General features: G+C 42.8%; 2 protein-coding genes across 4 annotated transcripts in view; one reads left to right on the top strand and one right to left on the bottom strand.

Moving 5' to 3' along the window:
* NBEA (neurobeachin) overlaps positions 1-16,511 on the bottom strand; it is a 444,651-nt gene that overhangs the window by 127,482 nt on the left and 300,658 nt on the right. For all 3 annotated transcript variants that reach the window (XM_056503564.1, XM_056503573.1, XM_056503580.1), the window contains one exon: positions 14,771-14,907. In XM_056503564.1, coding sequence (XP_056359539.1) covers positions 14,771-14,907 — 137 coding nt within the window. The remainder of the gene's footprint in view (positions 1-14,770; positions 14,908-16,511) is intronic.
* MAB21L1 (mab-21 like 1) lies at positions 10,362-14,735 on the top strand. Its single transcript, XM_056503605.1, has 2 exons — positions 10,362-12,646; positions 14,654-14,735. Exon 1 carries the CDS (start codon positions 11,001-11,003, stop codon positions 12,078-12,080), a length of 1,080 nt encoding a protein of 359 aa, XP_056359580.1. The 5' UTR covers positions 10,362-11,000; the 3' UTR covers positions 12,081-12,646; positions 14,654-14,735.

Raw genomic sequence — 16,511 nt, 5'->3', positions numbered from 1 at the left:
TTGATGCCTATTCAACCAACAAGCTGAGAAAGCTGAGTATGAAACACTAGATCTTTGTCTTTTTCATTTCCCAGATTGTGCTACACAAAATAATAAAATGTATCATTTAAAAAACTTTGAACATAATGACTTACAGAAAAGAAACACAGTGCAACAAAACAAGACAGGATGTTAAATTTAACATACTTAGGCAAAAACAAACACTGGTCCCCAAACATCAACATGAAACATTTCTAATATAATATTAGCCACTATCTCCCTTTCACACATCATATTACCAAAAGAGGCAAGTGCTAACTGAAGCTCTTCAGATCTATTATTTTCTGGAGAAAATAATATTAATACTATGTTCAATCAGATTACCTTTCCTTCAATGACTACTAAAGAACCCAACAAACTGCAATTATTGCAACATTGATCTCAATTTTCACTGTAAACTTGTACATTTTTGTTTTTTCTTCCTCCCATACTTTCTGCAAATCATAATTTTTTTTTGTCTGGAACAATCCTATTTCACTATTTACTTCTTTCCATCGATATAGCATAATGTTCCTGGTCATCTCATTAAAAGTCTTTCCCCATCTTTTCTGTAGTTTTCTATTATTGCCCACTGCTGGGGAGATGTGTTCTCGAAAAATACTGGTATAAGTACTTGTTTACTGTAATAAAAAAAGCTCTAGCTCAAAGGAAACTCAACGATATTCATATGCAATTCACTGCACAGACTGATTTAATGGAAAATATAATGTTCTAGTTAAACATGCTCATATATGTCACCATTTTAATATAAATACAGACATATTGTTTGGATGCTACATGTGTGGGATAGTGCACATGTACACATAGTGACATGAATGTGCCTATGCTTATTTACTTTTGTATTCAAGTGTATAAACACATGGAAATAGACTCAAGAGAAAAACACAGCTAGATGTATGTGCACATTCAAACAGTACCCTACACCTTCAGGTGGCATATTCAGAGCTTGTACTGTGTTACCTTTTTGAGGTGCTCTTAAAGAACTATGTAACATCCACATCTGTTAGCTACTTTCTATACAACCCAGGAAGCAACTTCAAACCTCTGGCTGTAGAAAATATTTAAACTAGCAATATTAACCACGTGACACTGAGTTCTGTGAAACCACTCTTACCCACAAAACAGATACCCAGGTATTTTGACAGAGTGGAATCCAGCCAAAGTTCATAGACTCAGAGTGGTAACATGAACTGCCACAGAGAGCTGAGTATATCCACAATATCTAAGATCAATTAAAGTCTATTACAAATAGCATCCATTAACCTGTGATCTGTCAGGTCTGTGCATCAGTAACACTGTGTGGATGTGAGCAAGGACAGAATCTGTCCCACTTGGCCCCATTTCTGTGAAGCACAACCGAGAGGTCAGCTTCAGCATTCATGCACTCAGTGCCAGCAAACTCCAGAGTGCTCATAGGCACAGTGGCAGCAATTTCCTATTTCTAAAAGATCAGAGAAGCAAAAACGATTTGTGAATACGAGCGCTATGGTATTATTTGAAGTCACTGCCTTCTTTTCTTTTCATTTTTCCCCTTTTTAAAGAAGCAGATATTGAAACTATCCCAGCTAATAATTTCATTCTGACACTTGAGTTTAAAAGGTTAAGTTACTATCTGAAGAAAGGTAATCTGACTGCCTTTCATAGCAGCCTGCAAGCTCTGCAATCTGCATAGAGAGGGGCATTTGTCATCATTAGCTGAGCAGTGACAGCTGGCACCTAGGGTGTCCCAGATTTAAGAAGTGGCAAAGGCACTCTTTTGCCTTAAGTTGCCATCAAGTATAGCATGTTTCATAAGAAGCAATATTTTCTTCTTCTTATAGAGCATGAAATAACAGCAGTGAATGCATCTCTATTTTTTTTCAGCATGGAGAACTGGCTGATATACAATTAGCAGTTGCCTTTAGACAACAAGACACCAGGTTTATTCTATGAGCAAATATCCAATACATGTCACTTGAAAATAACTACAATTGGCTTAAAATTAGGGCAGTATATTTTCCTTCAGAGATATTTCAGACTGATTGATTTGTAGATTTTATTTATGGACATGACAAATAGTGAATAAAACACAGTTTCTAACTAGAGGTATAGTACTGTCACTCCAAGCTAGGAGTGCCTAATTGCTTAAAACAGACAGGTTATTAAATATAGGGAAAAAAATAGTCCTACATTGGCATAAAAGCTAATGCAGTACATTAATGCTCTGAAAAAATACCTGATAGTGCACTGTTTCAATAGCAGCTTTAGAAACTTAAAGTATATTCTCAGTGTATTTAATAGCTAAATTTGATGCAATTTTTTTTCAAAACAGTTCCATGAAATTTTGCAAATTTATTCATATTGAAGTGTGTATTTAATAAATGGAATGAGTTAGAAGTCTATGAAAAAAAGTTTTTTTCATACTACCATCAGTAATTCAATCTCTGAAAGACTAATCACAAATGGTTTATAAACACTAAGAGGTCCTGATTTGGTTGTTTCTACGAAAACAAAACACAAAACTAAAAATTAATATACTTTGACATGAAACACACAAACAAAAACCCAGCAAAACAACAAACTAACACAAAACAAATAAAATTTTAAAACCCAAACATGAAAAAAGCCTCCTTTCTCCACAGTCTTTCGAGTTTGGAAACATAATCCATAATGCTAGATTCTGCATTATTATGTAAAATAGTTTTTCACAAATAAAACTAATTTTTGTGTTAATGTAAAATCTATGCAAATACATGCAGTCATTTATCAGGGAAGCTGACAAGCATTCCATATTGGAGAGGGAAAATGAAACTGCCTCAAGAATAGAGGCAATTAATTATTTCTGTATTTTCTCTTCCTCTGTCTTGAGGCACAGAAGTTATCCATCCAGTTAAAACAGCAAATGAAATAAAGAGATTTTTTTTTTTATTTAAACACATATGGCTTTTGCCTGCAATACTGATCACCACAAGGTCTACAGATGCCCGTGGCTAAATTGTACACTGGCAGATGCACACAAGGGAAAACTGTGTTAATGCAGCGTGGTGAACAAAACAAATGAAGAACTGAATTTTGGGGGGTGGGGATAGAGAGGATTTTTTATACCATGTTGAGATACAGTTTGCCTACAAAGGGTGGATTAGGTTAGCCACAGATTTAGCCTAAAAAGTTTCTTCTCATCCCCTATGTCAAAAATCTGAATATACATACAGAAGAAAACATCCATGTAGATCCATGCAGTTTTCTAATGTACAGATTATAAATAATGGGCTTGCCAAGATAAATGGTTATATTATTTCATCTTTACAATTAAGGACTAATAATACATAATGAATGTACTCACAGAACATAATGAGAAAACTGTTGTCCAACATACTTGTCATTTTTTACCTATTTGAAGAAACAATGTCTTGAAGAGCAGATGAAAATGACAAGCATTATGGGACAGCCTAGCATATGCCATATACTCATCTGTGCTTCAGAGGGCTAGAAAGAACTCCATACTTATTAATTATTCCTTTTGGTAAGTTTATTTTTTAAAAAATTAAGTGAAAATTTAAGCCAGTTTATTCCTGGAAATAATTTGTAGAAGAAAACAAGAAATACAAATGGTAAAATATTTACTGAAAATCAGATAGAACCATGTTGATCACAGTAACTTCTCTCTTAGTAGGCCTGTATACACTGCATAACTTCATTAAAATCAGTATTGACCTTAAGAAAAAAGTAAAGGCCCACAATTTTCCCCCTGAAAGTTTCCTTTAGTTTTACAAAATAATTATTTTTTATCAACTAAAACAGTAAATAAATAAGATTCATAAATATGAAATCATAAAAATATCTACTTTTCCTCATCTAAAACTAAGGAGTCTTAAGAGACAACACTGTCACTAGCCTAATAGATACACTGTAAATTTTTATCTTCTTTTCAATGGCACTAATATATTACAAATGACAACTAGACAACTTTAGACAACTGTCTAAAAGGCAAAATCTATTTCAACTACCAAGAAAAACTGAGAGTAATATTCCTTTCAGATAAACAGGGATTTCCACAAGCTAGTATTTCTCTTTCAACAACTTGATTGGATATTTATGAAATTACAGGACTACATGCTATTTCTATAGCCTTTCTCATTTCAGGAAAACCAGTACACTGCCACAAAGGATTCACTCCTCTACATTCTGTCCTAGAGCTGGCCTAAAAACTGTCAGGGAAAAATAGTAGGTGATGTAGGTTAAATTTCAAATTCAAGTAAGGGGCAACTGGAGTAATTTGTTGCTCTTAATAAGAGGCTCAAATTTCCCCTAGATAAAATGTGTGTTCTACGATGACAATATTCCACCAATAAAAAAATAAAATTTCAGAGTGGTGGTGGTAAAATACTTTAAAGGCCAAAAGATCTAAGTATAATGTTTTTCCTGAAAAGATGTCACCTCTTCTTCCTTAAATAATAAGTTGGTTGACAGGTTTCTATTACAGTTATAATATTTTTAGGAACAATAAGTGTTCTTAGCGAGCAAGTTGCTTATATTTAAGACTGCTAAAAGACTCTGCAGCTGTAGGGAGTTTAGAAATAGTCCTGAATATGTGAAAGTAGATGAAAAAATATCGTATTATCTTTCATTTGTTTCTAAGAATAACTTCACCCTCCTCAGAAGGGTTTTAGTGTATTGAGGGGGCATTTTTGTGAGAGCATATTGTTAAAATATGGACAAAACAGCAATGTCCTTTCTCAAGAAGCTATTTTAACACTATGGCTAAAGCACAATGAAATTACAGGGGAGTGCTGCTTGACAGAAGTGAAGATATTTGAGCCAAAAGTATAGTTCCTCACCAACACGTGCATTTGATACACTAGATATTTTAAAGGCTCACTGTATCTCATCCTCTTCAAATGCTAACCTCCAAGTGTTTTGGCCCTGATCCTGCCCATGATGTCACTGGTGCTTTCAGGCTCACAGGGCAGTTATTTGCAGGATCAGGGCCTTCATAAGGTTCAACGAAACGTATTAATCACTTACGACCAACTCACTCAACTCCTCCCTTCGCCGTTATTTGGAAAGAAAATATTGGACAGCTTACACTACATTAAAACTAGAAGTCTGCATTCAAATATGTTAGGTATGTCCTCTCATGGATAAATCGAGATGAAATGAATTACACAGGTAATTTACCATACTCATGTAATTGTAAGGAGAGAGGGCAAAGTTTCATTTTGAGCTGGAGGGACATAAGAGGCCCAAAGTATTGGCAGTATGAAAATTAGCAATAAACATATAATATGACCAAATAGAAAAAAATGGTGCTTACTTATAACTTCCTCTTGGCCAGTGTTCAAAGGTGTTAAGCAACGTCTTCTGCTAATTTCAGTATCCTCAGCAGCTACCGACGAGATGATGCAGTTTGCTAGTCAGGATGAAACCAGCTTACAGAAAAGCACCAGCCTCAAAAGTAAGTATGTTCAAGACATACCACCCTCCCATTTTGACTGGGCTAATAAACTGCTGAGTAACTCCTAAGACACAGCATATTGTGTGATGCCATGATCTATATAATGATGCATTTCAAATGCTCCCATACTTCAATTTCAACTTAGATTTTCTAACATTCTAGTCCTCTCTCGTATTCCAGGAATAAAGTTACCAAGGGGAAAGATTAGTTTAGACATGAAGTCTTCAGAAGCTGCTCATCCAACACATACAGCTTTATTTTCAAGAGCAATGTTCAATATTTTCAGTCACTTAATCATATACAGCAATAGAGAGTAATGAGAGTTCTGCAGTTTGGATGACCCACTACAGATGTAGTAGATTAAAAGGCACTAATCCCCACTGATTCTGCACTCCTCTAGCAGTTCAACAAAAAGAACATTCTCCAAGCTAGGGGTCTTTAAAAACAAAAACAAAAACAAACCCCAATGTAGGACTACTTAAGTAAAATGCTGTACTATAAGGAAAGTCTGGATTTGGAGATGCTGATGGATAAGCGAACCAAATGAATAATTCAATGTATTTTTTTCCTGCTTACATGCTTCTGTAGTTCTAGCCAAAATCACAGTTGTGCAAGGTCCATGTTTACTTTTGAGACACAACATTTTAGAGAAAACAAATCAATTCCTGTTTTTCTCTTAACAGATTGCAGACTAGAGGAATTTAAAGCATTAACAGTTCATCCATAAGACCTAGGATGACCAAGTCCAACAGTAATGCAAACTATCTCAATGTCTTTCTTTAATTTTTAATAGGGAGCAAATACACACACACGTAAGTTTAACACTAATGAATATTAACTGTGTACTGTAAAAGGAACTATTACATAATTTCTGAAAAAAAAAAAAATTAAAAATTTGCAGAAAACTGTTCACAACAGAGGAAGAATGCTCGTGTACCAAAAAATGCTTGTGTACCAAATAAGACCCCCAAGTCTTAGCAATGAAGTGTATAAATTTATTAAATTTGGATTTTGCAAACATTATAGCAACTTATATTTAAACTTTTCATTTGTTCCTAAATTTGAAGGTGGAGGCAAAAAGTAAATTATAAAGTAAGAATACAGAAAATTGAAGGTACCATCAACTTCTATCACAAAAAAAAAAAAAAAAAGATGCTGCCTATTTTATAAAATGTGACACACATAGCAAACCCAGCACAAATATCTGTCTTTAGTTTTCTTACTTGAAAAAAAAAAAGAAGTGAATTTATTGTTGCTGGCAGGATGAAATAACCAGGAAGAATTGAGGGGGGAAGGGGAGAAAGAGGAGCCAAGAAATCAGATACATTCAATGAGCCTTCAAACTCACTTCAGCAGTAGGGATAAATAATTTAATCAACTCAGCTTCGTTTTTTTTCTTCCTACCTCCCTAGTGCAATTGGCAGATATTAAAAAATAAAACTTTAAAATTCATGAGCAGTTGTGTGTGGAAGAACTATCACTATATAATAAGAAATATAAAGTGATATCCATGCAAGCCCTTTGTGTAGATATGCATCTGCATGTGCATTTTAACTCACACTTTTAACCATATGAAAAAGAAATTATTGGTTAAATTTATATGTATGGCGACTTTTTTTTTTTTCCCCTTTCAAACTGCAATTTGGGGACGTGGGTGAATACAAAGATTTTCAACACCATTTGGCTTTTTGGCTAACATGAGCACTACATGACAAGGCAATGTAGTTTGAAACATTTGAAATAACAAGCAGAACTCAACAAATACTGTTACAGTACCCCCTAATTAGGGGAAATATCTGGAAAACAGCAATTTGGTAAAAGTCACCAATATCATATGGTACAATTATCATGACAAATGATCAATCATAATTTTAATGAGGTGACTTTAATAATGTTTTTCCAAAACAACTTAATACTCAATAAACCCAGTAGAAATAAAATTCTTTGCTGAAAAGGTATTCCTTTTGTAGTTTACTAAGGACGTATTAATAACTACAGAGAAAAACTAACTGCAGTAAATGGTCAGAAGCTTTGAAAAATACCTATATTAACATATCACATATAGTCATATAGATAATTATTTTCGATGTCTAAACCAAACTGACTTTTTGTCATGTTACACGATTGGGTCACTTCAAGAGCTACATTTCAGTGGTGTCCGTGATGCCTAAATATACAATTTTTTAAACTATTAAATGTTTGGTGCATGAAACGAAATGATAGAGTGGAGTCAATAGCGACCTTCAGTGTTAAACATCACCCAGTCAAGCCTAAATCTAATATCTCTCATAACCACCAAGATACAATAGATACTTAATAATCTGCATTACTTGATATCATAGCTTAATCTTAGCACTACACATTGAAAACTCTGGTTTAGTATCTAAGACCTAATTTTTGTTTAAATTAATTTTGCCACGTTATGAATGATACGACTTCTGACAGCGTCAAGGCACGACCTTTCCACTTTTGCCTTTGGCAACTGGAATTGCCAAGCCAAAACCCAGGGGGCAAAAAAACCCAAAACCTGGCGGGGAGCATCCCCATCGCTAAGGCGCAGCTCTGAGGCTCCCGCATCTCTGGGAAGTTGAGGGGTGCCCCCACCGCAGGAAAGGGCTGTTCCCTCGGCGGAAAGGGAGGAAGGGACACCCTTTTGTCCGCCCGCTGTAACTTTCGGTTTTACCCGGCGCTGGTCTGCGACCCTGCGAGAAAGGGGCTCTTTGACATTTCCATGCCAAAGAAGCCGCCCCGACGCGGCAGCGCCGGCGGAACCGGGGCCGGACCGAGGCCGCCGCGGGCCTTCCCCCGGCACCCGGAGTCGGTCCCAACTTGACCGCTTTTCCTCGCTGAGCTCGGCCCAGCCGTGCCCTGCTGCGGCCGACACCGCCCCGGCTCTGCGGCCCCGAGGGGCGGGCGGGGTCGTGCCGGCCCCATCCTGGGCCAGCGGGGCGGGATGCGCCGGCCCGGAGCGGTGCCTCCCCCTCCCCGCCCGCCGCGGTGCCGCCGAGCCGGCTCTGCCTGCGCCGGCCCCCGCGGAAGGGGGAAGAGGGAAAAGGAAGGGGGGAAAAGGAAAGCGGCCCCGCCGCCGAGCAGGTTGCCCGCGCAGCCGGGGGCAGCCGCCGGCAGGAGCGGAGCCAGCCCCCAGCCCTGGAAGCGCCTGCTGGAAGGCCGGGGCAGCCGCCGCCCCGCGGGGAGGAGGGAGGGAGGGAGGCGGCAGCCCCGGGCCCGGCGCACGGACCGCGGCAGCTCCTCGGCGGCCGCTCGGGAGGCACCGGCACCGGCGCTCCGCGTCCTCGCCGCGGCCGGGGGGAGGCACGCGTGTCCCGGCCGGGAAACTGAGCGGAGGAGGGAGAAAGGCCGGGAGGAAACTGCCTCCTCGCCGCCCCGAACAGCCAGAAAGTGGCCGCCCTTCTGCCGGCGGCCAAGGGCTGCGGCCGAGAGGAGGTAAGCTGCTTCGGGCTGTCACCTGCAGTTTTTCAGCGACAGCCCCAGCCCTGCTCGAGTCGTGAGCAGGAAAGGATTCCGGCCGGCTTCCTCCTCGGGAGCGGCACGGGAACACCCATATAACCGCTAGACCGAGGGAGCCAAGCGCGCAGTCACAGATTCTCCGCTATGTGCAATAAAGTTGGTCGCATTCGTACGCTAAATAAACGTCGTGAAATGTTCTTTGTGGTATGATTTCTCCTCAGCGACTGATATGCCCGTGACAGTTACTTTAGGAAAAGGTAATCGGTCAGTAGTCTAAAGATTCCAAGCGATCAAAAGCTTTGGTGGTTTGGTTTTTTTTCCCCATATATAAATATATATGTATGTATATAATTTAGGGCTCTCTTGAAGTGAAGCTCAGTAAATGCTGTGAAGCAGAAGAGCTTACCACTCCAGCTTTTTCGCAAATAAAGATCCCGATTACCGACACTTAAAGTACCGAAGGCGAAATTTGCTAATTACACATCACACAGGCGAAACCCCAAACTGTCAGACGAGCAAGCCAGCATGTTTGCAGTCGCTAGCGTGCCTCCCGTGTGCACATTTACTAAGCGCAGCTTGCTAGCACAGCTCGCTGTACGATAAATCCTCCAGGTTAGAAATTAATAGGTACTTATAGTGCATCTGGAAAAGCTGCCGAACATCCACTCCTCGCAACATATCGGAGCGCAATACAGAATATAAAAACGACACTAAGAATTGGCAAAGTAGATTTACCGTCTGTATCTGCTACTTGATTTTTGGAAGGAACGTGAAAAAGAACTGACAGATATGTTTAGCGATTGATTCTCCCTTCATAAGGTACAAATAAAAAAAGCAAGGCAGAGACAATGCCGAAATGCATTAAACTCAAAATCGATTAGAGCCTGTCAGAAGATCCTTTAAAACAATACAAATCGTGGACTTCTGAGCAATATTTTATTCCAAAGAACACTAAATTTGCCGTGAATCCGCTGCCTTGTTCACTGGCCGGTTCACGAGAGGGAAAAAAAAAATCCAAACCCACTTCTCGCTTGCAGTTACAGACAACTATCAGGAGGGAAAGGACAGACAGCGTGATGTGACGCCGAGTGGGGGTTAATGAATTTACGCCTGTGCTCCTGCCGGAGCGAGCCCGGTCTGTAGCTCCCTAGTTGATGGATGCCCATTAATACACCTGCATTCACGTCCCGGCCATGAGGAGGCACGCAGGGATTCTGTACGGAGCGGCACAGTTTTGACAAGTCCTCTCGAAACGTCAATACCCTTCAAGTTACACCCAAAGGAGAGAGATTTCTCTTGATTTCCGAGTGCACAGAGGACCGGGGCGGCTTTTTAGCCAGTAACCTTCTACCTTTCTATATGTGCCTGCGTGTGCGTGTGTGTGTGCGTGTGGCTGTGTATACATATCTATCTCCTAGAGAGGGATTAATTAGCCGGGTTTGAGCTGAAAGAGGCTGCAGTGACGAGCCCAGTGGCGATTGGCCGCTCGCCTGCCTGGCCCTGCCTTTATAATTTCCACACGAGTGCATCTGGGCTCTTATACAAACCAACAGCCAGCTTCTTCTGACATACACACACGGCACTTTTTTTCCACCATCTGATTAACCGCCCTGCATACACACGGTGATTACTACGGGAAAACATAAATAAATACGAAGAGGATTTATTATTTTGACTACTGGAACCCTCGCTGTGTCTCAGTGCAACTTTTGTTTTTTCTCGCTGCTGGGAAAGGTGCTGCTCTCGATGCTTCCCTCTCACTCACGGACCCTTTAAAAAAAGGGGAAGGAAAAATATCGCCCCCTCCAGTCCCCCGCCCGGTCCCCCCTCCCTTCCCTCCCCCCCCTCCCGCCACACACACTTCAAGACGGCTGATCTAAAAAAGCAGGAAGAGAGCATCTGAGGAGCAGCAGCCCCGGCGCATTTTGAAAAACATTTGTTACATTTCAGAGTGCGGCAGCCTGTTTCTCCTCTGAAGTTGGCTCCAGCCTTAGCAGCCGCATTGGATCCCACAGCCTATTGCGAGACTCCGGTATACAACCCGGATCTCTGCCCCAACATGATCGCGGCCCAGGCCAAGCTGGTGTATCATTTGAATAAATACTACAATGAGAAATGCCAAGCCAGGAAAGCTGCAATCGCCAAAACGATCCGAGAAGTCTGCAAAGTGGTGTCGGACGTGCTGAAGGAGGTGGAGGTGCAGGAGCCTCGCTTCATCAGTTCCTTGAACGAGATGGACAATCGCTACGAGGGGCTGGAAGTCATCTCCCCCACGGAGTTTGAAGTCGTGCTGTATCTGAACCAAATGGGGGTTTTCAACTTCGTGGACGACGGCTCCTTGCCGGGCTGCGCTGTGTTAAAGTTAAGCGACGGGCGCAAGAGGAGCATGTCCCTCTGGGTGGAGTTCATCACGGCGTCTGGCTACCTCTCCGCTCGCAAAATCCGGTCCAGATTCCAGACTCTGGTGGCTCAAGCCGTGGATAAGTGCAGTTACAGAGACGTGGTAAAGATGGTGGCGGACACCAGCGAAGTGAAGCTGAGGATCAGGGATCGGTACGTGGTGCAGATCACTCCAGCGTTCAAGTGCACGGGGATCTGGCCGCGGAGTGCTGCACACTGGCCGCTTCCCCACATCCCCTGGCCGGGACCCAACCGGGTGGCGGAGGTCAAGGCGGAAGGCTTCAACCTCTTGTCCAAGGAGTGCCACTCTCTGGCCGGCAAGCAGAGCTCTGCCGAGAGCGATGCCTGGGTGCTGCAGTTCGCGGAAGCTGAGAACAGACTGCAGATGGGCGGCTGCAGGAAGAAATGCCTCTCCATCCTCAAAACCTTACGGGACCGTCACCTGGAGCTGCCGGGCCAGCCCCTGAATAATTATCACATGAAGACTCTGGTTTCCTACGAATGCGAAAAGCATCCCCGCGAATCGGACTGGGACGAGTCGTGCCTGGGGGACCGGCTCAACGGGATTTTACTGCAGCTCATCTCGTGCCTCCAGTGCAGGAGGTGCCCGCACTACTTCTTGCCCAACTTAGACCTCTTTCAGGGCAAACCTCACTCGGCCCTGGAAAACGCGGCCAAACAAACGTGGCGACTGGCTAGGGAAATACTTACCAACCCGAAAAGTTTGGAGAAACTTTAGAGGGTAACTATAAAACCGGCCTGGCCGATAAATCTGCTAATTTCCCGATGAAGTTTAAGATGCCTGTTTGAAAAGTCATATATTTCCACTTGACAATGCAAATAATACTCTCTTTTAAAAAGGAATATAGCTTAGGCTCTTCACAAAGAAAAGCAAATGAGAACAGCAAGCATCGTTCCTCCTCGTCACAGTTTTGCAGTTCCCCGTGGGGGAAAAACAAAAAGAAAAAGAAAGAAAAAGAAAAAGAAAGAAAGAAAGGAAAATGTGCTACCTGGAAAGGAAAATTTGCCGTAATTTGATTGTGACCATTCTGCCTAAAAAACGGTACCAACGGATTATAAAAAAACCCGGTATTTTTATGTAAACCTTCTGTGAGTAAACGCTATTTGGATATGCCACCTGAACAAACCCTAATGTACCTTTTAATTTGTATCAAATATTGTGATCTCACATTGTCTTTGAAATTGTGGATGTTGGTGTTTTGTGATTTGGTGAACAGAAGTTAAATTGCCATTTTGGATACTTCAAGGACATTTTCTGCTAAAAAGAAGATACCATTTAAAAAGGTAGATTTTATCACGGTACTTTTGTTAATTGTCTTTTGAAGTGTCTGAACTTAACAAGTTTACATTTTTCGTTTCATATATATTGCTTGTTCTATTTCTAACATTCCATAAATATACTTGAAATGTTATTTAAATATATTCAAAAGAAATTTGGATTCTGCTTATATAATAACGCTTGAATATTGGAATTATATATTTGAAAATGCACTTGAAATACACTGGATAATTACTTTTTGTGATTTAGATTTTAATTTCTGTTGCTGATTTATTTAATTACAAGCTAATAAATGAAGTAAAATACATATGGGTAAGTGTTTCAATATCGGATCAAGTTTTCCATTTGAAAAATCAGAGGCAGCTATGGACTCTGCCTTTCTGTGGATAGTTGCTAAAATCCTGTAAAGCAGAAAACTTAAGGGCAGACTCCTGACTTTGCATTTTGAATAATTTTGTAGAATAGGGAAATGTTGGTTGTACAAAGATATTGGAATTTAGCTCCAGATCCCTTATCAGCAACTGTTACACACCAGCGTACTTATTGATATAGTTACACATTTCCAGCGGTCAGGAAAGAAGTCTGTTTTGAAGGGTTTGTCATACGGTGCTGTTGTGTTTCTGCTGGCTTTTGAACAAAGCTGAGGAAACACAGCGTATCTGTGAAGCAGTGTTTTGAGTAAGCAGTGATCCTGATGAAACTAGCAATTTGGTGCAGGTACTAATAAAGCAGAAAATAAAATTTATAGGTGAGAGCCAGCACCAATAAAGTGAACAGCAATATTACTTCTGACCTACAAATCCGTTACGAATGTGATAAGATTGCCAGTTGCACTCCCAGAAATCAAGCCCCCGAGCTCCCAGGGCATTCAGAGGCAATAACATGTGCGTGCTTACAAAACTGCCCGCAATCCAAAGCCGCCCGTCCCGCGCGGCTGGTACCGCACTGCCTGGTCCCTCTCAGGATGCATTTCTTTAAAATGGCTTTTAAACCAAAACGCAAATTCACAATGCGGATTTTGATTAGGGTCCTAACAGTCAACAAGTGCTGAAAGAGGCCGAGCTCCTGTGTGACAGCCACTAGCAACTATTTCCAATACTGTTACACCCAGAGATTCTGACAGAAACTTTTTACCCCAGCACTGCGAAAAACGTTTCGAGTTTGACAAATTATTCGCCGAAGAGAAATCACTCCATTAAAAACGTATTGAGACGAGGAGTTTCCTTGGGAATTATCTATAATATTTTTGCATGAAAAAACCCCAAACCCAAGGTCTTTATAAAAGTACCTCCCCTACTTCCTCTCTTCCAACACTTTCCAGAGCAATAGCAAAGAAATAATGCAAGAGCGATAAGAATAAGAAGGGATGCAGGCGAGAGGAGCGCCCTGTTAGACACGTCCCTTCCGTCTGCCCCCTCCTCCCCCGCGTGGCATCCCCCGCGCCGTTCCCGCGGGGAGAAAGCCACGCAAAGCTTTCCGCTCAAGTCACGCACCCCTGCTCTGTTGCGGCTGGGCTGGAGGTTTCCACGGAAGGGAGGGGGAAGGGGGGCGGCGCTGGGGAATTGGTAGTAGTAAATGACTTCAGAAAAAAACAGAGCTTTCCCAGGAATCAAGTCTTCGGTATGTGTCTATTCCCCCCCTCCCCCATTTTCTTTTTTTTTTTTCCCACAGAAAACAAGCATTAACTTTCATTTTAGCAGCTACAAAGTGTTTACAAAATGCGCCGTGTTTTCTTACGGGGAAAGTAACGTTTTTGAAATAACGGGATTCTCCGATAACCTCGGAAGGGGTAAACCCCTCCGCTGTGTGTCAGGAAGGCTGCGGGCTAGGACTGCTGCTCCCTCCAGGGATTTCAGAGCAATTGGCTTAACTACTAAATCTGACCACGTTCATACAAAAGCACCGCGCGAAAGGCTGCTGGAAAACGCGCACGCTGCCGTAATAGAGGATTTAACATCATTAATACGTTGTGCCTTTTTCTTCCCCTTTTTTTTTTTTTTTTTTAAATGCAGCGGAAGGCGGCAGACAGGAGCGGAGTTTGGAATGAGGGGGCGGCCCCGGCGCACGTGTGCCGGGACAGGGGACCGGGAACCGGGACCGGGAACCGGGACCGCGCCCGCCGCACCCACCTTGGGGTCGATCTTCTTGAAGGCCGAATCATCCTCATCCACCTCGAAGTAGATCTCTGTGGTGGTGATGGAGAGCGTCCCCTTGGCCACCACCACGGGGGCGATGAGCTGTGCCGGCGTGCTGAGGACCACGGGGCCTGCAAGGCAAGGGCAGCGGCGTCAGGTTGGAGGCGCCCGGCCGGCCCATCCCCGGTGGCCCTTCCCTCCGCCGAGCCCCTCGTAAACCCAGTTTGTAAACGCCGTGTTCATCCCCCTCCTGCCCGCGGCCAGGCTTTGAACTCCGCGGCCGGGGCACAAGCGAGCTGGTGAGCTCCGGTGCTGCGAGATAAATCACAGCAGCGAAATTCGGAGGGGTTAGGGTGAAAAACAGCTGCCTCTTAGAAGAGGATCCCCTCTCTTTTCATGCCCTTTTGCTCCTCGTTAACACTATCACGGTCTATGGCGATAGCGGCGGCTCGTTGCGCCCCGCTCGCTCCGGCAGCCCAGGGTCCCCGCGGCGGCCGGGCCGGGCCGGGGGCGCAGGGCAGCTCCTGCCGCCACACTGACCCTGCGAGGCCTGGGGGCATCATTTTTAACTCTGGATCCAGACCTCAACTCGGACAAGCAACGCCAAATGTCGGGGGGGTTTTGTTTAGGTTTGTTCTTTTTTTGTTTTGTTTTTCTTTTTGTTTTTTTTTTTTTTTTTTTTAACCTATTTCAATACCCCACGTACACAAAGGCTAGCATCGATAAATACATTTATGGCAAAATAATTTTTGTTTCAACTCGCTGCAGCTTATCCTTTTAAAATTACCGTAACAATACCTCGCTCAAAATACATTCCTTAACGAGACGCTTTCACGGGCATTGAAAAGATGGGAAGGGGAAAACCTCTTGTAAAAGACAGCCTTCTCCACACAAACGGTTAGATTTTAATTCCGGAAAACAAAAATTAAAACAAAGCTTTTTAATCCTAAAGACAAGGGGATCGCTTTTTCACCATCTTATCTTCAATATCAATGCAATCTTCTGCTAAAGCTGACAGCGGCTGTGTTTAGGAAGCTTACTTGCTTCGAAGAAAATATTGTATATAAAACATTCCTCTAGATTTAACCACGAAAACCTGTGGGATAACTTGTATACACATACATAAAGACATAGAGCCACATGGACGTACAAACACGCATGTGGACAAATAATAAAACTCCAGTATTGAGAAGCTGGGTACGACACCTGACCGATGCGCCTTTTAGAAACTGGCAAACCGACCATATCAGGAGCTACTAAACAGGGTTCGGTTGTTTTACGCAAAACCTAAAGGGAGTTTAATAATCCCCTTGCAATGAGGGACCCCAGCTCAGAGGGCAGGGAGCCGAGAGCCTCCCGCTCCGTGCCCGGCCGCTCGCCCCTCCAGCCGCGCCGTGCGGGCGCTGCCGAGGCCGAGCCGAGCCCGGGGCTGCGCCTCGCACCGGGGCCACCGCCTCGGATGCGCCCTCTCCTCCTCCCCCAGCTCTGCACGCACTCTTCACTACCAGCTCTTGCAAGCAGCTCTTCAAATTACTCACTTAGCCCAAATTACTCCTGTATCGGCGCATCTAACTGTCATGTTAATGCTTTACTTTACTGTAACACCCAATTTGAGCCCTTATTGCACAATATTTTGTCATTTACGTTGCAAAATAAATAAAGAGGAAGGCAGGGATTGCTGTGCGTACAGGGGGAAGCTAAAACACACAGTTTCAGTGACAGCTTTCAGCAGCCC

This window comes from Oenanthe melanoleuca, chromosome 1 (assembly GCF_029582105.1).
Source record: "Oenanthe melanoleuca isolate GR-GAL-2019-014 chromosome 1, OMel1.0, whole genome shotgun sequence".
NCBI lineage: Eukaryota > Metazoa > Chordata > Aves > Passeriformes > Muscicapidae > Oenanthe > Oenanthe melanoleuca.
Note: the sequence above shows the minus strand (reverse complement) of the source record. Positions and strands in the feature narration are given on the sequence as shown.